At 34.4% G+C, this 23,860-nt stretch overlaps 1 protein-coding gene across 4 annotated transcripts in view; it reads left to right on the top strand.

The window, feature by feature from the left end:
- LOC145258992 (glycine receptor subunit alphaZ1-like) overlaps nt 1–23,860 on the top strand; it is a 441,610-nt gene that overhangs the window by 377,364 nt on the left and 40,386 nt on the right. For 2 of the 4 annotated variants that reach the window (XM_080116658.1, XM_080116656.1), the window contains one exon: nt 21,980–22,000. The exons of the other annotated variants lie outside the window; for them this stretch is intronic. In XM_080116658.1, coding sequence (XP_079972784.1) covers nt 21,980–22,000 — 21 coding nt within the window. The remainder of the gene's footprint in view (nt 1–21,979; nt 22,001–23,860) is intronic. 4 annotated transcript variants of the gene reach the window in all.

Here is a 23,860-nt window from a genome sequence, read left to right as displayed (position 1 = left end):
GAGACATATGCGCTGGCTAGAGCATGTCATTTGCATGTAGGATGACCGAATTCCCAAAGACATCCTGTATGGTGAGCTCTCAACCAGCAGTAGACCAACCGGTAAACCACTCCTCAGATTTAAGGATGTGTGCAAAAGGGACTTAAAATCCGGCAACATCAACCCTGTTGACCTTGAATCCTACGCTGCAGACCAGGACTCCTGGAGAGTCAAAGTCGAGAAGTGTGTTCAGCTGAGCAAGGAGAGAAAAAATGAACAGTGGGAGGAGAAGAATGGCAGATGCAAAACAGCAGCATTAGTAGCGGAATCGGCAGAGCCTGATGGAGGGTATCCCTGCAGAAAGTGCAACAGAATCTGCCATTCCCGCATCGGTGTGCTCAGTCACAGCAACAGTTGCCACCACTCATGGCAACCGTCAGGCTCGATTCTTCATTGTCTATCTTGACGGAAGGATGACAACAGTAGTAATCTTCTGACCATTCCATTCATTGTTTCCAGTTCTCTTGTGGTGGTGATCATCGTCTAACTCACAATCTCTTTAACTCTTATCCTTGAGTGACTAATTAGTGAAAAAAAAAAAAAAGGCTGCATTAACCATAAAACTACCGTCACCTCCTTTCCTTCACATTCAATTAGTATATTTATTTTTCAAGAACTCAAAGAAGAAATCTCAGTATAATTGCACACAATAATCTCTCAATAATTTGTTTCGGTTAGTAAAGGAAAATTTCCGCTCTAATAGCTTTCTTAGCTGGAATAAGTATTTTCAGAAAATACTGAAGCAAAATATGATATATTTGTCTAATAACATATGATAAGGAAACACCTCCCTCAAAAGGGCAGTCAGAATCAAATATGGATATGTCAGATGGTCTGCTATTTTGAAACTAATTTTGAAAATCCGAAAATAGTTTTATTTGTTGGATACATCTTGTGTATATCTTTATATATTTTGTTTTTTTTTAAATAAAAAAAACATATTAATTAAAAAAATAGGAAGACTATCTTGTGTTTATTTCCTTGCAGTAATATACTTTTAAATTGAATTGTAGCAATAGTTTCCAGGTGTAATTGGTTATACAGTATGACATACCAGTTCCCATTTGATCACGGAAGTTAAGCAATGTTGAGCCTGGTCAGTACAAATTCCAGGTGCTGTATGTGCTCTCTGCTTGTATCGGTGTTGTTTCCAGCCGTCTTGAACTTCTCCTTCCCAGTGGATTCAAGCAGTTCCAATTCATGAGAGGTGTCATTAGGGGTTATGCACCCGTTGCTGCATAATTTCACATGCAGCTACCCATACAAGGGATGCCATTGTATTTTGAGATTGAACGGAGGCATCGCATGATTGACAGGACGGATGAACTTATGGTCAGCTTGAACAAGTAAGCAATGAAAATATTGTTGCGTAGTTATCTCTAATAAAGGGGACCGTGTGTGATCGTTTAGTCAGACTTAACGCTGCGTGTGATCATCTAGTTTTTCTGTCTATTTGTCCATATGTTGTTGTTGTGTGTGTGTGTGTGTGTGGTACATGTATTTTCAACATATCTTCTGCGTCTTGGATGTTGGTCCATCTGAAAACATCTCGTCTTGGAGGGAAGACCTGGTACCTGTTTTGGACAAAGATTCAATCACTCCAAGACAAGGAATTGGTTTTATAGTTTATTTCACTTTCCAGATGTCTCACAGAAGATAGAAAGTGAATCTTTGGCTTGCGTAGTTTCTCTTGGTCTCGTTTCTACACACGTCAGCGTCCCCCCCCAGTGAAGGGGAGGAGACAACGGCGAAGCTGTCCATCCTCTTCTAAGTCTAAACCAAATCTCACAATTCAGCTAAGCTGATCATGTGACTCACACGCAATCCGATCAGCTGATCCTGACTTCCGGTCAACGTGTCTCAATATAATTTACACACCTCCTCTTCTCTCTTGATCCATTCTCTAACAATATGTGTTTCCTTTAATTGTGCTTAAATGCTCTGCTGTATATTCTTTCTATGACATAGAGCTTCATTAGTTAAGTTGCTTAAAATATAGTTTAATACTGAGACTGTCTTGAACTTTTTTCAAAGGTATACTTGCTTGCCGAGAAAAGAGCATCCTCACATCTGGCTCTCAGAGTGGAAAATATAAAAATAGTACAGTTCTGGAGTTTTAATTGATTATTCCGCAAGGACCTGTGCTACAGTGGATAAAGTTCTTGTAAAATTCAGTTGTAAAAGTTATGTTCTTCTGGAGGTTGGAGGTTCAATTGTCAGTGCAGACAACACCCAAAAAATACAATTACACATTACTTAGGACTTCTACCCAATCATGACTGACGGAACAAGAGCATGCTACCCTTGTGGATTAAATAAAGGGTTCTGTTCGAAATTCTGTGTGGATTCCCAAGTTCAGCAAAAAGATTCCCAAGTTTGAAGAAAGTTGGAGGTTATATTGACCAAAGTGTTGTGCAAATAACACTCAAGATGAGAATAGTAGTCCAAAGAATCCAAATAATATGCAAAAACATAGTATTCACCGTTAAACCTCCGGCTCCCTCAATGTGAAGCTGTAATTTTAATCAATTTATTAATTAAAATTTTTATATTACTTGTTTTGATTGGACTATTTTTCTTATCTTCAGTGTTATTTTTGCAACGTTTCAGTTGATGTAGCCTTCGGCTGTCATCAGGCATGTTGGTTTTTGTCTTTCAAAAGAAAGGAAAAAAACTTATATTTTTGTATTCTTGGAGTTGTTCTCTGATTTTTGGGCCTTGGTTTCGTACATGCAAAAAAAATTGGTTGAACAAAGGAGGGCAACTCTAATAAAAATCCATAGGGGATTATCTCCTTTCCGTCGCCAAAATTTTTGAGGGTGTACAATTTTTGTTTTTCCTACAATTAGAAGTTCCCAAATGCTATTAATTTTGGATGTCCTCCTGGTGGGGCTAGAGTATGAATGTATCATCCACATATCATAGCCACATAGTTGATTTCAGTGATGTTGAGCTTATTGCCAACTCCTCAAAATGTTCCATGTATATATTGCTTAGTACTGGGACAGTGGTGAACTCATTGCTAGACCTTTTCTTGTTGATATATGTTGGTTCCCAACATGAAATGTATAGTCTCTACAACACAGAAGGACAACATCTCCATTCTGTTGTTAATTGGGATGTAGGTTAATTCTCAGTAAGTACTTTGGTGAACAGATTCCCCACATCCAGACTAACCATCCTTGATTATTTCAACAAAATGAGTTTTGGACATATGATGGGATCTTGCCTATGATTGGACTCATTATATCAACTAGGAAATGGCATTGAGCCTCGGGCATTGACGATGGGTCTTCATGGGATGTCGTCTTTGTGAATTTTTGGAAGACCATATAAGTGTGGTAGCTTACTGTAATGTTGAGCTAGTTCCTTGTATTTTTTCAACAAAAAAGTTTATCAATGTGTTCATCATTGTCCCCAGTACCAACCAACATATACATGGAACGTTTTGAGGAGTTGCCAATAAGCTCAGCACCACTGAAACCAATTATGTGGCTATGATATGTGGATGATACATTCATACTCTGGCTCCACTTACTAAACCACGTGCACTCCATTCACTCATCTCTCTAGTTAGAGACAGAAAAAAGAAGAAAAAAACAAATTTAATCAGTTTACTCAAGTCAAATTTGAACAAATTTCTAATAACAGTCCATCGATGGTACTCAATTGAACTTCAATCTCTGATTCCTCCATGTAAAGGAAGCACTCGTTTTTTTCTGCCACAACAGAAAAAGAAACTTTTCCCCCTTCCTCCGAGTGCCTAGCATCAACAGAACTTCTTTGCAAGGGCTTATCCTCCGTGGAACATATTACCACGAGACTACTTCCTTGCAGATTACAGCATAGTTCTTTCTTCAAATATAATGTCATGAACTATCCTCATAGGTATTTAAAGTTGGTTCATTTCATCAATTATTTTCATCACTCAAATAAGGTCCTTCATCTCTCAACTGACAAGCATTTTATATGATTAACCCTTGTCCTTTTGACCTTGATAAATAGCGGTAACAAAAAACAAAACAGAGTATAATTAAATTCGTTAAGCATCAATTCAAAATGTAGCGTTTTTTTCAAATTCAAGCTAAGTATGCTAAATAGACATTTTCTTTTTCATTGCAAGTATTAATTCTCAATTTATCCGATTTTACAGGTGGAAACAACGTCCTTCTTTGGTCCCAAAAAACTCAACATTTAATTTAGTATCATGCATACATATATACAAATACACATGATGTCAGCAAACTTGTTCTCGAGTATTGCCATTACTTAATACATCTCTGGCTCAAATGAGGCAGACATGAGTGCCACCAGAAGCACATGCCGGACGGTCACTTCTATGAACCTTCTATAGTCCTGCTCATCTGCCAATGACCAGGTCCAGGCTGTAGCGCCCTGAACACCTGTCGGACCGAACCGTGAATGTTCCAGAGACTTTATTGCTATTGACGCCTATATCCGCTTCAGACCTCATTCAGTGTCTGTTTGCCGTTTTAGGCTACAGCCAGCCTTTTCGTTATCGAGATACACTGATGTAAAATGTGTATTCCATTACATATCAAGTAATGCCTGTGCTTGAAGCTTTTTATAGCGTGGAAAGACTTTGCACCGAGACAATCCCACTCTCTGAACAACTGCCACATTGAACCAAAAAGAAGAGCAAGTTAACATCATTGGATGCAACAGTCACCGCAGGTTTTATATCAGGGTTTTCCTTCTCCTAGAGAGGTTGCCTTTACCACGGCTTATGGAGTCCTCTCCCCCATCATGCCATTTGATCCATGACTGGGACTTAGGTTGCTGAACACCAGAGCATATTCCATAAACTGGTGGGTCATGTATGCTGCAGCTTACAGGGCCTAAGCTCCTCTGGAGATTTCTATCAGGGTTACCTCACCCTTAGCCTTTGGTTAAAAAGCCTTGACCTACAAGGTAATGGAGGTCCAGTTATACGGTGCAGGACACTTGCCGTTCATCAGAACCCGTCTGCATGGCAGTGGTCACGACATGCACGTGGGATTGATTTGTGTGGGAGAAGCACAGTATGATGCTAAGACATCTGTGTGCTTTTAACACAGATCCACACCAGACCTTGACCACCATATACACATACATACATACATACATACATGATGATTGCAACGTCTTGTCAGACGAGTGCCACTCCCTCAGACACTTAAAGTCCATGAGCCCAAAAATGACTTCCATTGCCACAGGACCATTTTAATAGACAAATGCCTGAGAGAGTATCTATACACAGATGATGTTACAGAGTCTTAGCTTTGTACAACAGCTAAGTCTCTCTCTCGGTTCAAAATGTTGAGATCCAGCAACAAGCAAGAGCAAGATAGCTAGCAACAAATTAAACTGCAGACTAGCTTAATGTGGGTACTGGTTTCCCGCTTTATGTTTTTTTTATATCAGAGATTTGCTTCTCCTAGAAAGGTTGCCTTGCGGGAACCCTCTCCACCCCAACACACATATACACACGCAAATATACACGGTGCTAGTTGGCCATTGACCCAGAAAGAGGGTTCATTCGCCCTTTGGACATACATACATACATACATACATACATACATACACACACATACATACATACATACATACAAACACACACATACATATATAATCATACATACATACATATAAACACACAATATATAATCATACATACATACATACAAACACACATATACATATGTATATGCATACAAATATACATACATGCAGACACATACATATATGCATACATACAAACACATACATACATACATACATACATACGCATACAGACATGCACTGTGCGTTCCAAAAGTAACGTCTCCTATTTTTCCCTCATGACATGAAAGTTTCATCTCTCTGTTACAGATATTGACGGTGTGAGACTCTAAGCAAGCAACCCCTGTCATGGACATGCATCAAAAGCAGAGATGTGTCATTGAATTCCTGGAAATGTGTATTGAGAATGGTGGTGATTATGTAAGAAAAATAAATTCTAGAGCACAAAATGTCGCTCGTTTTAATAGTATCACTGTCGTCTTCGTAGCCTTTCAACGGTTTGAGTTAAAAAAATAGGAGGCTTTACTTTAGAACGAGCCTTGTAGTTACGCACTTGCTAATAGAGGTCGCAATAGAAGTGAAGACTTCCTGTGATAGAAGTAGAAAAATGACGGGCCATAGCTATTACTATTATTATTATTATTATTATTACTATTATTACTATTATTATTATTATTATTATTATTATTATTATTGGTCTTCTTTTTAACTGTCACCTACCTTGTTAGTTCACACAAACTAATTTCGCTACCCCTCTCTTTTCTTGGATTTTATATCTTGTAACCCTCACCCCCACCTCACTTCCCATAATTTATCACTTCTGTCTATTTTACTATCATCTTCATAAAAGAAGGCATCTGTTACCACTTTTTATTCCCTCGTAGGGTAAGTGGAATCTCATGTTTCCTTTCCTTTTTTTTTTTATTAATTCAAACTACCCACTTTTCTGATCTTAAAGATTATTTTACTTAACATATGTTGCATTATAGGGGTTGAATTTCAATTGTCTTGAACTTATTTTTCATCTGGGGAAGATGAGTTGGTTCACACTTTCGTTTATGTTAGAGGCAGGTTATTCCCCTTGGAGGAATAAAACGAGGACAATATTTTATTTAAAAAAAAAATGGTGATTTTTATTTTTCAGTTTCCATACAAGACGATTGAATATTACTCGGATTATTGTAACCTCTGACCCCGTACTTCTTCATTGCGTCTCTGTCAGACTATGTGTCCCCCAGACCTATTTTTTTCTCTCTTATATGATACTTGATTGCATCAATGTACATCAGCTTTCATTACCCATTTTTTTTTTTTCACCAGCTTTTAATTGTTCCAGTTTTGTCAGAATTTTCAATCACATTTTTTTTAACCACTTTCATGAATCTGTATTTTTTCTTCATCCATTGTTTCGCATATTGTTGCAGATTAGCTGTTTATACCAAATATAAAGTGTTGTTCAAGCTCATGTGATTCACACTGCGTAACTGTTCTAATTTTTGAGATTTTTTCTTTCTTCCTATTCATCTTTATAATATCATATGAATCCGAAGATTCTATTGTTGGCATTGGTTTCTCCAGATATTTTTCTAGTCAGAATTCTTTCTAGAAAGACGTCGAGTGTTTATAGCAGGGATCATGTAAAGGTTGCCAACATCCTAAGTAAAAGTGATTTTTATGGAATAAACTGGATTTGAACTTCAGACAACCAGATCGTCAGTCCGTCTCATTAACCACTAGACTACTGTCACCTCCTTTTCTTCCCATTAATGTCAGTGAAGAGGTTTTTTTTTTGTTTTTTTTTACACAGTGATCACCACTTATCAAGGCCCGGAAGCCACTCAGGGATAAGGGTTATTGCAAGTACATTACGCTAGTGTGGAGATTTGATGAAGTGTTTACTTAAGGGGGCGGTTCATTAGGAATTTGTTAACATTGGACTTGAAGACATCCAAGTTGTAGTCCGGAGGGAAGCAGGCAGACGGAACAGAGTTCCACAGGCGTGCAGTTCTAAGAAAGAAGCTTTGTTCATGGAATCCACGTTTTGATTTAGGCACAGATATAGAGTGGGGGAAATTTTTCACAGTGGATTCAGCTAGACAGGTGTTTTTCATGAAAGATTGGCGAGGGGGGACCAGAGATTGGAGTTCAGACGAGCACCTGCCATGGAAATAACGATCAAACAAGGATAGGCTCGCAACGTCTCTTCTGTGGGAGAGAGGTTGCAAGGTAGAGAAAAGGGCATCTCCTACTAAGCCACGAAGTCTATTTTATACTCTGTCAAGGCAGGATAGACTGTTTTTTGCAGCTCCTGCCCAGATATGGCAACAGTATTCCATCCTTGGACGTACTTAGCTTTTATATAGATAGAGAATTGCATCAGTAGTGAGATATCTTCTGGAGCGGTAGAAGGATCCCACCATTTTTCCCAGCGACCTTGGCAACAGACTTGATGTACGTGTTCCATTTAAGATCAGGAGTAAAGGTCAAACCCAGAAGCTTGTCAAAACACGGGGCCTCATCCAGACGAGAGCCATCCATTACAATTGATGCCAGATGGGGATCAGAGCGTTGATGATGTAAGGATATAATAAAGGAAGATAATTTATAATTATTACACCATACACCATACACTGCTTTCAAGACAAGGCTGAAGCCAGGAATTGAGAGAACACTTTTAGTGTTCACTTCATTATTTTAGTATCTGTGCGTTTACATGTCCGAACTGGGCGCAGTCCATGAGTAGAAATAAGGTGAAGTTTTGTTTCTATTTCTGAAGAGTTCTATAATGGGAGATAACTTATAACTGACTATTACACTTATGTCATTGTTTTTCATTATGCTGTTTTAATGTAAGCATTTCTCTTACTGAAATATTTAGATATGAACTCATTTCTAGCCAATGTAGTCATTTCTCTTTTGTCTTTTACTATATCAAAACATTGCGTTTGGTTGAATAGAGGAAAACGGTCATAACTGGGTCATGAGAAGTGTTTTTATTCTTTTGTTTTGAAAAAGGCCTAAAACTGTTGTCTATACTTCAAAGTGTGGTTCAGTGCATGACGTAAAAAAATATGTAATTAACAATCAGCTCTTAAAAAAAGCTATTGGCTTTAGTAAAACAATGTGTGATCAAAATGGCATTATAGTTTTCCATTTCTCTGTCAATTAAAACAAAAATCAATGTTCTTAATTAATTTTTCAATAGATTCAATTAGTCTACTCTATATACCTATATAATAACACATTTTAAAAGATGAACTCGTCTATCGCATATATGTGTATAATAGAACGCTTTTTAAAAGATGAGATCCTCTACTGTATATATCTATATGATAAAGCATTTTTTAAAAGATGTGATCATCTACTTTATATATCTATATCTTTTTAATAGGTGGGATCGTCCAACTGCTGAAAATGCAAAACATAGTAATTTTAATAAATTCATCTGATGATGCAGTTCTGTCAAACATGAAACTCTAACTAAAATACACTTCTTTCGCCATTGGGTATCACTATAAACTAAAGATAAATAACGACACCCATTTTTCCTACATGTTTAATGACCTTTTATCCAACTTGTTTAAAATATATATATATATATATATATATATATATATATATATATATATATATATATATATATATATATATATGTATATATATATATATATATATATATATATAATTTTATTTTTTTTGCTATAAATACCTCAAAATGTAGTATCTGTTCTGGGAAATTTGTATATATGACAGACATTTGTAGAATGGACATATGCATTAACATATAGAAAAGTGCTGGAGATAGACCCTCCTCATCCTTTCATAATCAGAGTATTTATCTAAGTAGATTTCAGTTTGATAAAGGTTGTATTATTATATTAAGGGGGTCACCGTTCTGCGCTAGACATCGATAGAATAAAAATGTATCATAAACTCCATTTAATCAAGGCAGCATTATGCAACAAATTAAGAATCCATAGCCTTGAGCCCCTAAGGGGCATAGGCCATCTACAACTTTGTAGATGCTTTTGTAGTTACTGAGTTCTTTTTACGGGGTAAAGGTGCTGGATCCCACACCCAACCTTCCCAGAAGGTACATACAGCGCCTAGCCTTCCCAAAATGGTCACCCATCTGGTACTGATCAGGCTCAACGTTGCTTAACCGGTGATCTGGCGAGAACCGGTGTGTCAACGTGATTGTGCTGTACTTAAATTAAGAATACAATTTTTGAATTGCTAATTGCTATAGCTTTTCAACCCGGATTCCACAGAACCTTACTACAGTTCAGGGGTTCCGCAATTTCTTAATTAGTGATTTTTGAAGATCTATTTTATTATTATATACATATTTTTTAAACATTTATTGTTTAAATATACTAAATTTTATATAATTCAACTCGCTACATTTAATAAAATAATTTATCATGCCATTACTAGGTTTGCTTCTTTATATTCTTATTATACAGTCAACGCCAAAAGAATTGCACTAAAAATCTTTAGAGGAAATATGCCTTTTATTTAAAAAATGATATCTAAGCTTACGTTTCAACATAAAAATGGAGCATTTCAAAATATTGTTTGTATATAGAAAGATTTCCCTAAAAATCTAAAAAGATTAATTAAATTCATTTAAAATATTGTCAGCTTAAAACCACTTTAGAAATTTAACAAAAAGGTGTTGTACCAAAAAATTAATTTTTTTAAACGTTTTATTTAAAGTGACAAAAATAAAAATGAATAAAAATATTCAAATAAATTAATTTAAAGGATATATAAACCACACTAAAATTATTATTTTTTTTATTTCACCAGTATAATTTAAAATTTTAACTTTCCTTCCAAACAAAACAAAAAAAAAATGAAAAAATATCAATGATATCTTAAAATGGTAAGAAATATGACAGAAAATAAAAAAAGCAAAAATGACACAACTTTACGTCCATGGTAAAAATGTAAATCAAATTGCAAAAAAATTATAGAAAAAGAACATGACGGCTTCAGTAACTGTTGTGAAATGATTCGAGCCAAGAGTGACAGTTGTTTATAATATTCAAATAAGGCGAAACGAACTGAGACATCATATTCAAAAGGTCAAACCCAAAAAGAACTCGCCATCGAGGTCTTAAAAACTAAACAATGTTCAGGTGTTATGTATGAATCTCTCTCTCTCTCTCTCTCTCTCTCTCTCTCTCTTTCTCTCTCTCTCTTTCTCTCTCTCTTCACTGCCTTTCTTTCTCTTCAATGAAGAAAGAGAGGATATTAAATTGTATTGTTTTAGACAGCCGAAGCTTGGATCTTCTGTGCGACAGACAGTCGCATGCTAGCGACACATATAGTAGTTTTGCGCTGGTCGACGACGGACGATCGAAAATGGGGTTCAAAGTTAAATACTTCTTTTAATTGTAAAAAAAAATTATTTTATTTTTATATAAAAAAAATGTCTTGTTTGTTGTTTGCTTATTCTAGCACAGTTCAATTTCAGCCCAACAGTTGCTGTTATCAACAATGATGATATAACTCTGACCGCAATGGCACCAACATTAAGACCCATGCCAGCCGGTTTTAGCCGACACCATATCGAACTTGATGGTTCTCTCATCCACGAGCCTATCGTTCAATATCGTTTATTCCTTCGGAGAGCTTGGGCCCGTTTCCAGGATGTTTCCCGACAATCTCCCCAACAAACGATCTGGTTGTCATATAAGTATGGTAGGAAAAATGTTTACAAAAAAATGACATACGTATGATAGCCGCCTCCGCCAGTAGAATACCTTTTTCAGATGAAACAAACATTTATGAATCATCAGAATGCAGAAAACGAAGGAAGTATCAAATTCCACAGTTAGAACGGCACTTTCTTCCAAATGTATTTTATGTTATGAGGCTGCAAGAAAACCCGAGCTTGCACAGACTCATAAAAATAGATTTATTTTAGTCAAAAAATGGTTTGAATTGGAAAGTTTTTTTTTTTAGGAGAATTTATTATTTTTCTGATGAGTCAAAGTTTTATATTAATGGAAATGACGGTAAACGAAACGTTTATCAACTAAAAAGCCACCAAGTATGATTGATCACATGTAATTCATAATGTAAAATTTGGTGGAGAAAAATCAGTTATGATTTGGAGAAGCATTACTGTAAATGGTCCAAACGACATTATTTTTTAAACGAAAATGTTACAAAAGAAGTTTATTTAGATGTTTTAAAATGCATTTTATTAGATGCAAATGGCAGATTTAAATTTCCAGGTGTTATTTTCAACATGATGGAACTTCTTACCCTAAGGCTAAAATAGTTAAAGAATGCTTTGATTAAAAATGATTGCTGTATTAGGGTGGGTTCCTAATTTAAATCCAATAGAACATATATAATTGTTTATAACGGTCAAGTTTGGTAATGAAAGGTTTAAATCATTAGATGATTTAAAAGAAGCTATACTATAAATTTAGACGGCAACAGAATATTCCAGTTAATTTTAATGGTGATGCCTATGTAAAAAAAAAAACAAAACAAAAAAACATGCATTCTAGAGTCAAAGTTTTAAAAGCTAATGGTGACGTAACGAAATATTAATGAATTAATATAAAGGTGTTAAAAATAATATTATTATTTATATATGACCAATAAACTGAATAATATTTTATTAAATTGAAAAAATAATTGTCTAAAATTTTTAAGTCTTTAAAAATATAATTTTTTATTGTAAAAATAAAATGCTCCATATGAAGTAAAATAACTTTACTTGTGTTTCCTTAAAATCTTTTTGAAAAAAGTTTGGGAAACTTTGTCTGGGTATGGAAGCAGATAACTCTATATATTAATCCAATGCACATAAATACAATGCTTGTCAATGAGGAAACTATTATCTGGGTTTTACGAATCAAGAGAAGAGTTATTGACCTTTTGTTTGCAAGAAAATCTTAAATACTTTGTGGAATGTTTGCATAATGGCTATCGGTGTTCGAAGTTAGCATATATTGCTGATACATTTCATGGGCTAAACCTCTTGAACAATAGCATGCAGGACCGGAACGAGAATATACGTCTTCTACTAATAAAATAAATGCTTTTCAGAAGAAATTGAAAATATGGAAGAAATGCATAAGTGCAGGAAATTTGGAAATGTTTCCAAGTATTTTTAAAAGAGATTTAAAAAATATTAGGCCCCTAATTTTAAACCATTTCGGTATTTTATTAACAAATCTTGACAAATATTGTCTATCGATAGCTGTTGACCAGTATGACTGGATTAAAAACCCATTTGTAGAATTTGAGCTATCAGAAGAACAGTTCACGTTAGAAGAAAAAGAACTTGCCAGTGTTCTAAATGACAGGACCTTAAAGTTGAACCATTCCGAGCTTAAGCCAAATGTATTTTGGTTGATAGTTTAAAAGTAATATCCTGCAATTGCTCAGAAAGCACTACGAGTTGATGTGCAATTTTCAATCTCTTATTTTTACGAATATAGATTTTCAGCGCACAAGAAACGAGCATCCTTGCGCATTCTCCCAGTTAGTATAAAGTTGCACTGTGCTTAGTAGCTACGCCACACAAGAAGGTCAGTAGCTGGATTGGGTTGTCAGAGGCTATTTGAGATGCACACCATGAAGGCTATATTTAGGGAGAGGGTGCTTATCCCCACTCCCACCCTCAGGTGTGACAGTCTTTAGAACCAAAAGAAAATATAAGAGTTGGTCTATAAAAATCAAGCACTATAAATAACATTAAGAGCCTGCTACCTTGAGTTGAACTGGTGCAAGTGCAAACGTAAAATAAAAAACATATATTGATCTTTAAAAATTTAAACTAATAGAGTACACAAGCCAAAAACGCTAGAAGGGAGAGATAGATAGATAGATAGAGAGAGAGAGAGAGAGAGAGAGAGAGAGAGAGAGAGAGAGAGAGAGAGAGAGAGAGAGAGAGAGAGAGAGAGAAATTAACAAAAGAGGAAGAAGAGAGGAGAAAAGGAAAGTATTAAAAATTATCACTTTAGTGAATACTGCAAGAATGCACTAATAGGGGTCAGATTTATCTCCCCTTATCGTTTTCATTTTATAGGGATTAGAGTTACCTGTCCCTATTTCATTTTGTTGTTACCTTTTGAAGGGGGCTTTTTATATAGCTGTCCCTGTGTGAATAAAGCAAGGCGCTTTGTGTGCGCGCGTCTCGATACATGTGCATGCTCATTTCTTAAGTTTATCCTCCAGCCTGGAAAATCAGTTTCATACAAAAAGGTATGTCTACATTATTTGATTTATCACTGGATATCAGTGAATATCCAACCTAAAGATCTAGAGGAGATAAAGAAAGAGGAAAGAGAGAGGACGTAGCTGACAGAAAGGGAGAGAAGAGTAGAGAAGAAGTGGCAACTGATTCAGAACGTCTGTAAAAAAAAAAAAAAAATAAATAAATAGATAAAATTAAAATTGGTCTGTTTTCTCTTCAATAAAACAGTAGCAGTTTATTATATATTATTTTTTATTGAAATCCTTTGAGATGAGTAATTTGTGTATTTATCTATTTGTGGGCTTTTATCCGCATCTTCATAGTTGTTGTTGATTCACCACGTTTCGGCCTACTCATCCTCTGGCTTTCTTCAGGTAATTAACCACAATGAGATAGCAACAATTACTGCATTCCATAGTTGTTGTTTCGGGGCCTGTGGCCCATGGTGCAGTGGATAGAGGGGTTTAATCTTCTACGGTTCCATGTGAGCATTGTCTGAAGATAGCGGTTTCAATCCTACCCAAAGCAGACCAGAGCTTGAGTTGGCGAAAAACGTGGTGAGACAACAGCAACTATGGCAAGCAGTAATTACTGGGGATGCAGTTAATAGATTTAGCATTCCTATGCTGTCGCGGTTAATCACCTGAAGAAGGCCAGAGGATGAGTTGGCTGAAACGTGATAAAACAACAACAACAAAAACTATGAAAATGAGGATAACAGTCCAAAAATAAATAAGTATCAATTTATTTTAGTAATACTGAGTTTGAGTGACTCTTTGACACTAACACAGAGAGCTAGTTTTTTGTTTTTTTTGTTTTACTTGGAGGTGGGGGGGTCACTGCTTATCAAACCTGGAAGCCATTCTAGACTAAGAGTTAATGAGTGTTAGATAAACAGTGAGAACACTGCAATAATCAATAATGGTCGAACTTGAGCAGCGTTAAATTATATAAAAAGACGGGGTAACAAGAACTTATTTACATTAGATTTTAAAACGACCATTTTTTTTTTTTTTTTTTTACACAGTGATCACCACTTATCAAGGCCCGGAAGCCACTCAGGGATAAGGGTTATTGCAAGTACATTACGTTAGTGTGGAGATTTGATGAAGTGTTTACTTAAGGGGGGGCGGTTCATTAGGAATTTGTTAACATTGGACTTGAAGACATCCAAGTTGTAGTCCGGTGGGAAGCAGGCAGACGGAACAGTGTTCCACAGGCGTGCAGTTCTAAGAAATAAGCTTTGTTCATGGAATCCGTGTTTTGATTTAGGCACAGCTATAGAGTGGGGGAAATTTTTCACACTGGATTCAGCTAGACGGGTGTTTTTCATGAAAGATTGGCGAGGGGGGACCAGAGATTGGAGTTCAGACGAGCACCTGCCATGGAAATAACGATAAAACAAGGATAGGCTCGCAACGTCTCTTCTGTGGGAGAGAGGTTGCAGGGTAGAGAAAAGGGCATCCCCCACCAACCCTGCGAAGTCTATTTTGTACTCTGTCAAGGCAGGATACGCTGTTTTTTGTAGCTCCTGCCCAGATATGGCAACAGTATTCCATCCTTGGACGTACTTGGCTTTTATATAGATAGAGAATTGCATCAGTAGTGAGATATCTTCTGGAGCGGTAGAAGGATCCCACCATCTTTCCAGCGACCTTGGCAACAGCTATAGTCAGCTGTGAAGCAGCCCTACAGGATTGTATTCCACAGACGAACAGTTCTAGAAAAGAGACTTTGCCTAGGGAATTTTCCTTTAGTTTTAGTATTATCGTTTGCAGTATGCATGGCATAACGATTAAAAGCATTTAATCTTTACTACAGGCGATAATAATTAAGAATAATATAATAATTATCATTTCTCGTAGTCGACTATGGTCGATGGAATAGGAATAATCTACCTTCATAGATTAATAAATAAAACGTTCAGTTCGAAATTTTGTCCAAGGTTACTAAGCTGGAAAAGATACACCCAAAGAATGTTTGAGGATAGGGTTAAAGATAACAATTTTGTTTTGTTTACTCGGAAGTCATCAAGGTTCAAAGGCCACTCAAGGATAAGGCTAGAATGTTGTATTCAAGCAGACCAGCAGAACAGTGTTTCACAGGCGGGCAGTTCCAGCAAAGATGTTTTGTTTGTGGAAAACACATGAATCAAGCTGAGAACAATAGTCAAAATAATTCAAATAATAGACGACATGTTGATGTTTAACCTTTTTTTTTCTGCAGTAATTAAAAAAAGAATTAGATGAGCCTTGTGCCAGACACAGTATATTCGGGATCTGTATGTTTGAGCATTCTACACGAAGAAATCAAAACACGAAAATAGTCACAGTTTGAATGTGTGGTCAGTTTAAAAACATGAAAAACATGGTCAGAGGAGGATCCCTATTTATCCTGCCCCCTCCCTCCCCAAGTGAAAAGTTAGATCGATTTTTAGTGGGTGAGGAGAAGCCAGCCCTCCAAAATGGGGACCTTTGGATTAGGAAAAACTAAAAATTGCCTCAGTTTAAAAGAATTTTTCCTTCACTAACTAAAGACAGAAAAAAAATGAAGTGTAATATTAGAACAGATACTACACTTTGCTTCTAACCATAAGATCAAAGGTCAGGAAAGAGTCAGCCGACAATCAAATGACATGTTTCGTCCATCCTCACGAATGGAGGAAAATGAGCTCTCTCTTTCTCTCTCCTCCCTTTCTCTCTCTCCTCTCTTTCTCTCTATATATGTATGTATCTATCTATCTAACTTATTATCTGTCGATTATTTTCTAGAAGAGTAGCTCCTTCAATAAATACTGCTTTTCTTTTGGCTAAGAGCACACATATACCATAATAATTGACTTACTACTTTCTATCTTCCAATTTAAAATCACGTTTGAAAGTCTAAAGCTATGACATAAACATTATTTCGGGCATTTTGTTTCTCATTATTATATATATATAAAAAAAAAATGGTAACAATGATTTTTATGTGGTGGTATGAAAATCGAAAGTGATTTTGAAAGTTTCTAATAAATAATACTTATACCTTATACTTATATAAATTATACTTATTGATAATGGAAAATTTTTATACATATGAATATTATATCCTTTCAAAATATGTAAATCAGTTTGAGAGTCTAACTTGCATAATTGATGGCAGCCATCTTGAATACATAATGTAATTATCCAAATCAACTACCTTTCATCTATGTGCTACACATATACAATATTCTTACTATTGCAAGAATATTTGACTTCATATTTTCTATATTTCAGGATTATCAATGCAAGGGCGTAGCCAGCCATGCTTTCAGAGCTTTTTGGACCTACCTTCCTCGGCGAAGTCGTCCAAAATGTTTTCGCTAATTTAAAGCACCTGTAGGGCAGCCAGAGATAGGCAGGCAGGCATTTGCCTGGTCATAAATAATTTGCATGTTAATGGGGAAATTATTTTTACTGCTTGCAAATTCACATTAATGCCTCAAAATTTATCTACATATAGGGGAATTTTTGAAGGGCTGGATTCATTTCATTTCGTTCCGTTTCATTCAAAATATTTACTAATTTATTTTCATTGCTTTTTTGTATGTAAATGAAACGAAACTTTACATTTCGTTTCGTTCAATTTTCGTTTTACTTCGTACATCTATAAGAATTAAATTACAACCAGAATGTGGCAAATCTTACTAAGGCTTAACAAAAAAAAACTATGAAACATGAAAGTTATAATTAGGGCAACCCAAAATTTGCATTTGTTAATCAGGTTGAGTAATTTGACAAAGTAATTTTTCTAAAAACTTTCATAAATTAATCAAAATATTTAAATTTCAGGTTATAAGAACATTCAATGAGCATTAATTGCAATTTTTAGGTTGACCCAATTATAATAAAATCCAACGAAACGAAACGAAACTTTACTAAAACAAAACGAAACGAACGAAACAATATATTTTGTAAAATTTTTGCTACGAAAGTTTGGACCCCTCCCTTGGTTTTTCCTGGCTACGCCCTTGTATCAATGGTACTTCTATAATTACAAATGAAAAAGCACACCATTACCATGACTATAAATGTTGAATATTGGAATTTATAAATACAACCATTTGTACAGTTATTTGGTCTTCAGTTTACAAAGTTTGTAAAGAGTAAAAGCTTGAAGATGAAAAAGTATTATCATTATCGAACCGTTAGACACATTCTAAACACATTAATAACATTAGAACACCTGAATTTATTTGACAGCAACGACAGCAGGCCATTAACGATAATCCTAAATTATCCATAAGGTCAACTAGACAAGAACACATCGTGTCAGAAAGAACTATTCAAAATGTTATCCATAACATTTCCGCAAGAAATCAGATACAAGTCTTATGTAGATCATTTTATGCCAGAAAACGTAAAGAAAATTGCTTGATCAGAGCTAAATGACCCTTAAAATAAACTATAAAAAATACATTATCACATGATTCCTAATATTTGACCCCTTTGGACTACTATGTATGGAGTTGAAAAAATATTTAATAAGCACACTCATAAAATTGAAACATTTCTTGCTGGTTTTATTTTACTTCAGTTCTTGGAAATCATGGAGCCCTATACTGGAGCTAACACTTGATTTCTATATGAGATGCATAGATATTCGAATATTCCATTAAAGTTCACCTTTACATCACAAACACTGAGTTAATAAAAAAATGTTAATAAAAAAAGTTAATAAAAAAAGTTAATAAAAAAAAAGTTAGAAATATTATTTTTCTTCTCACTTATTAACCAGTTAACTACTTTATAGTATATCTTCCTGGTCTCTTGGTCTTACTGGATTGCAGAACAAGAATTCATCGAGTCTGGTGAAGTATCCAGTTTAATGTTGTTACTGTAGGCAACATCAGTTAAGGAAGGATGCACTAATTCTTGTATAAGCCAGTGTAAGGTAGCCATATCAAAGAGTTCTTATTTGTGCTTCGAATACCATGTTATTTTTAATATTTAGTCAGAGTTTACTTCTAGGGGGAAGTATTCCCATGTCAGGTTCTCCTGACAAACCCCTGTATAAAGACATCTTGGATACTCGAGGACAGTGTTTATTAGGTATTCAAGTTCTTATAGTTAGAATAATGCTTAACATGAACAAAAAAAAAATCACCTTATATTAATATATACACGATTCATATCATACATCAAGAGGAGAATAAAAGTATAAACCAATTTATTTATTCTTATCCTCAAAAATGTTTTTCAGTAAAACGATATTTGTTATCTGTTTCTAAGAGCCATTTTTGTCTATGTAAAAATCTGTCCTCAAATATGTTATGCACTCTGCAAATATCTCTGTCATTTAATTTCATTCATGTTGCAACATACACCATAATATAATATATAAACGGCTATATGCCTGTCTATATGTCAATCTGTCTCCATATTTTCAAATTCTATCTCCTTTGAAATTGAATATCACAGAGCGGCGCTCCATCCATCCAGCATGGCCATAGCCGAGATTGAACTCACTACACAACTTTGTAGTGTAATTCGAACCTTGTCGGTAGCTGAATACTTGATGCTTCGCCAGGACTATCAAGGGTATTTTTATCGTGATGCCATCACTAGACGGGATGCCTACTATGGCTTGAGAATCCCATCAATGCTCGAGAGAAGGATAGACCGTGCCAGTTTCTCAACCTGGTATTTTTACCTCGCAGTATTTTTACCTCGCTAGGGGCCTCAAATGATTGGATTTTTTACGGGTCATTGAGTTAAAATTGTTTTTAAGGGTCAAAAATGGGTAAAAATTGAAAAAATTGTTACACATCTTCTACATTCATCTTAGATTATTTTTTAATTTTTAATCAGTTTATATATGCGTCACATTGATAATGTCACCAGCTTTCTAGCTGATAGCACCTAAATGCTTTTTTTTTACTTTTGAAATCACGACTCTATAATAATATATACAAAATCTTGGCAAATTAAAATATCATATTTAAACGTGTTTTACACCCGGGAAAAGCCTCCCCCCTCCCGCTAGTAAATACTAATTATAGTAGTGATATGATTGGCTGCTGATGTAGACACATTAAATTCAAATTCCGACCGTCGAATTGAGAAAATCACAATTCAGTAGTAAATACACTATACATCATTGTTGTAGAAAATTTTCCAAATGTCCACTTTTATCCGAGGGGGAATAATCTTTCGTTTATTTTAATGCAACATTGTAATAATTATTGAGTTTATTATTATCTATTGTACGTTTGCTACACTTCAAGTCATTGAAGAGAATAGAACTTCAAAGAATACAATTTAAAAAAGAAAACTTTATTCTTCAAGTAGAAATTTAAAAATGGCATTTGCCACATTAAAAAAGAACTTTATTAATTATATAAAAACGGTGATACATTAATCTCTTGTCCGTGGTTTCTAAGGGTATTTTGCCTATTTTCAAATATTCAAAAATATTTATAAACTTCTGAGGAATTTCTTCCATTGGCCGTCATCTAAGAATAATTTGTTGAATAATTAGTTAAATTAAAAAAAGAAATGAGCTAAGTAAAAATCCGGATGAAAGTTTAAATGTAATTTGTGAAGAAATGTCGATAAGATGCATTTATGCAATTTCTGATGTACCAAGTGATTAAAATGATATTTACAAACTGAAAAAAGTCTGAAACAAAAAATGCTACTTTAAAATGAATTAGCTGAAACTACTGTCAATAATCACTTTCAATAATTTCCCCTACTCTTTATCTGTGCCTAAACCTAAACGTAGATTCCATGAACGAAGTTTCTTTCTTAGAACTGCACGCCTGTGGAACTCTTTTCCGTTTGCATGTTTTGCAGCTGATTACAATTTGGTCATATTGAAGTCCAACGTAAACAAATTCTTGATAAACCGTCCTGTTAAGTAATCCAATTTACCAAATTTCCACTACTAACGATTACTACGATATTATCCCATTGACTACTGTTCACTCAATAAATCTTATCCCCGAGTGGCCGCCGGACCTTTATAAGTGGTGACTCCTATGTAAAAAAAAAAAAATCAATAAAAATTTTATTTCAAATCGAAGCATAAAATGTGTATTCACTCTTTTGCAAGCTGATATCCTCATCTTCATAGTTGTTGTTCTTTTACCACGTTTCGGTCAACTCATCAAAATATTATTTAAAATTGAAGCGTGAGAAACCAACAAAAATATTATTTAAAACTTAAATATGATAAAATGACAAAAAGTGCCATTTCAAATTGAAGCATGGAAACGAGTGAAAACATTATTTAAAACGTTAATAAAATAAAATGACAAAAATACTATTTCAAACTGAAGTATAACAGATGCATAAAAATACTATTTCAAATAAAAGTATGTCAGACTAACAATAATGCTATTTCAAACTTAAACATGATAAAATGACACGAATGCTGGTTCAGACTTAAGCATAACAGACCAATGAAAATACTATTTCAAATTAAATTGTGACAGAAGAGGTAAAATGCTATGATTCTCCCCCCCCCGCCACGAAAAAAACCCCGATTTACAAAAAAGGTATGAAACAATAGCTTTTAACTCTGGTGTGGGCGAATATAGCCGAAAATTAAAAAAAAATGCTTTGTATGGCTTTCTTTTTCAATTATTTACATTTCTAGACTTGTTCAAGTTTTAGGTGCGCAGCCGATTTCGCTATGTAAGTTACCCCCCCCCTCCTCGGAAATTGATTTCCTGAAAGCTTTATATTGCTATTCTCTAAAGAGTTTCATTTAATTTCTTTGAGGATTGCAACATGGTCATTTTTAAATCTAATGTCAGTAACCGTCCTCATAAATCGTATTGAATTAAATCCATTCATTATTTTCAATCCTCTCATAATATTCGTCATTCAACTGTGAATCTATCCATCTGATTGGCCCTCATCCTCATGTAACTGTTAGCCTTGATAAGCGGTGACTCATTAGTAAAAACACAAGCAATTTACATAGCAAACTAACCATCTCTAAAAAATTAAAGGTAATTTTTAATATGTTCCTTAAAAAAATAGGTTTCCTTTATTTAATGTTGTCTTTAAATGTTGTGCCTATAAACATTTATTTGAATGATAAGTTTGCATAAGATGCTGACATTTTCTCACCATCTTCTCTCCTTTTTTCTCTCTTTATTTTGAAAATGGCGGAAAGGCATCTCTGACCTCTTTTCTGGTGACTATTTGTGATTTGTTTTCTTCATTCTCACTTTCTATCCAGTTCACTCTTTTCTTTCTTTTTGTTAAATTTTATTTAAATCTTTTTTTTTCTTTTGCTGGTGTCCTTAAATGCCAAACAAAAAACATTTTAAAGACACACACAAATTATTTATATAAAACTATATGTAGCATATTTCAGAGACATGCCATGGTTTTATTGCAGTGGATTTGCCTTTTAAAAAGCTTTTAAAAGGTAGATTCACTGCAATGAAACCATGGTATGTCTATGAAATACGTTACATATAGTTTTTATATAAATCATTTGTAATTTGCGATCGAGCACTTTATTGATTTCTTTTCAACGCATCCCGATAATTTACACACACACACACACACACACACACACACACACACACACACACACACACACACACACACACACACACACACACACACACACACACACACACACACATACTTTAATAGTGCTGAGCTTTTCTTATCTTGATAAGTTTTGCTTTGTTAACGATATAATCTTTGATAACATAATTGTATTTGGAGTATATATATATATATATATATATATATATATATATATATATATATGTATATATATATATATATATATATATATATGAAAAACCTACATCAATTGTGAGTTTATCAATGTTTCTTCTTCATTTAAAAGACTTCCTCAGAATGATTGATTTTTTTTTTTTTTTTTTTTTACACATTGATCACCACTTATCAAGGACCGGAAGCCACTCTGGGATAAGGGTTATTGCAAGTACATTACGTTAGTGTGGAGATTTGATGAAGTGTTTACTTAAGGGGGCGGTTCATTAGGAATTTGTTAACGTTGGACTTGAAGACATCCAAGTTGTAGTCCGGTGGGAAGCAGGCAGACGGAACAGAGTTCCACAGGCGTGCAGTTCTAAGAAAAAGAAGATTGAAGAAAGTGTAAATGAAAAGCGCAAATGTTCACTTGGAAATACCATGTGACAAAACATGTCCACATGTATTCAATTATAAGTCTTCAGACGGGAATATGTCACATGTATTCAACTCTAAAGACCATGTTTATTAGAAAGGAGGAACAATAACACTCTTTTCACATCCAATACAAGCAAAGTATTTCCAAGTAATGCACTTGTGTTTTTTTTTTTATTTCCCTTCATGAAATCAATAATTCTGAGGAAGTCTTTTAAATGAAAACATGTTAATAAACTCACAAATGATTAAGGTTTCCTATTCACACACACACACACACACACACACACACACACACACACACACACACACACACACACACACACACACACACACACATTAATCGATATTGTTGTGAATATATAATTTGACAAATGTATATGAAAAGAATAAACTGTTGTCATGGCCCTAATCATATATATATATATATATAAATAAAAATTACAATAAGTTTACCAAGGTAATCAAAATGGTAAACTTAAAATATATTATAAATATTAAAGAGTTAATATTTACAAGTAAAATAATCTCAACCAGATGTAATAGCTCAATAAAACCGAAAAGGAGATAGAGCTTATAATATGAACAAATGATTAATAAAACATGTTAAAAAACATCTTGAAAAAGAGTTAAAAACATATTTAATTTTAAAAAGGAAGCACGAGATAAGTGGATAGTCATAAGGACTATCCACTTATCTTGTGCTTCCTTTTTAAAATTAAATATGTTTTTAACTCTTTTTCAAGATGTTTTTTAACATGTTTTATTAATCATTTGTTCATATATATATATATATATATATATATATATATATATATATATATATATATATATATATATATATATATATATTTGTTTACTGTTTTTTGGAGAAAGAATTCCAACA

The sequence above is a fragment of the Euprymna scolopes genome, chromosome 3 (assembly GCF_053919585.1).
Source record: "Euprymna scolopes isolate OS-2025 chromosome 3, ASM5391958v1, whole genome shotgun sequence".
Classification (NCBI taxonomy): Eukaryota; Metazoa; Mollusca; class Cephalopoda; order Sepiida; family Sepiolidae; genus Euprymna; species Euprymna scolopes.
Note: the sequence above shows the minus strand (reverse complement) of the source record. Positions and strands in the feature narration are given on the sequence as shown.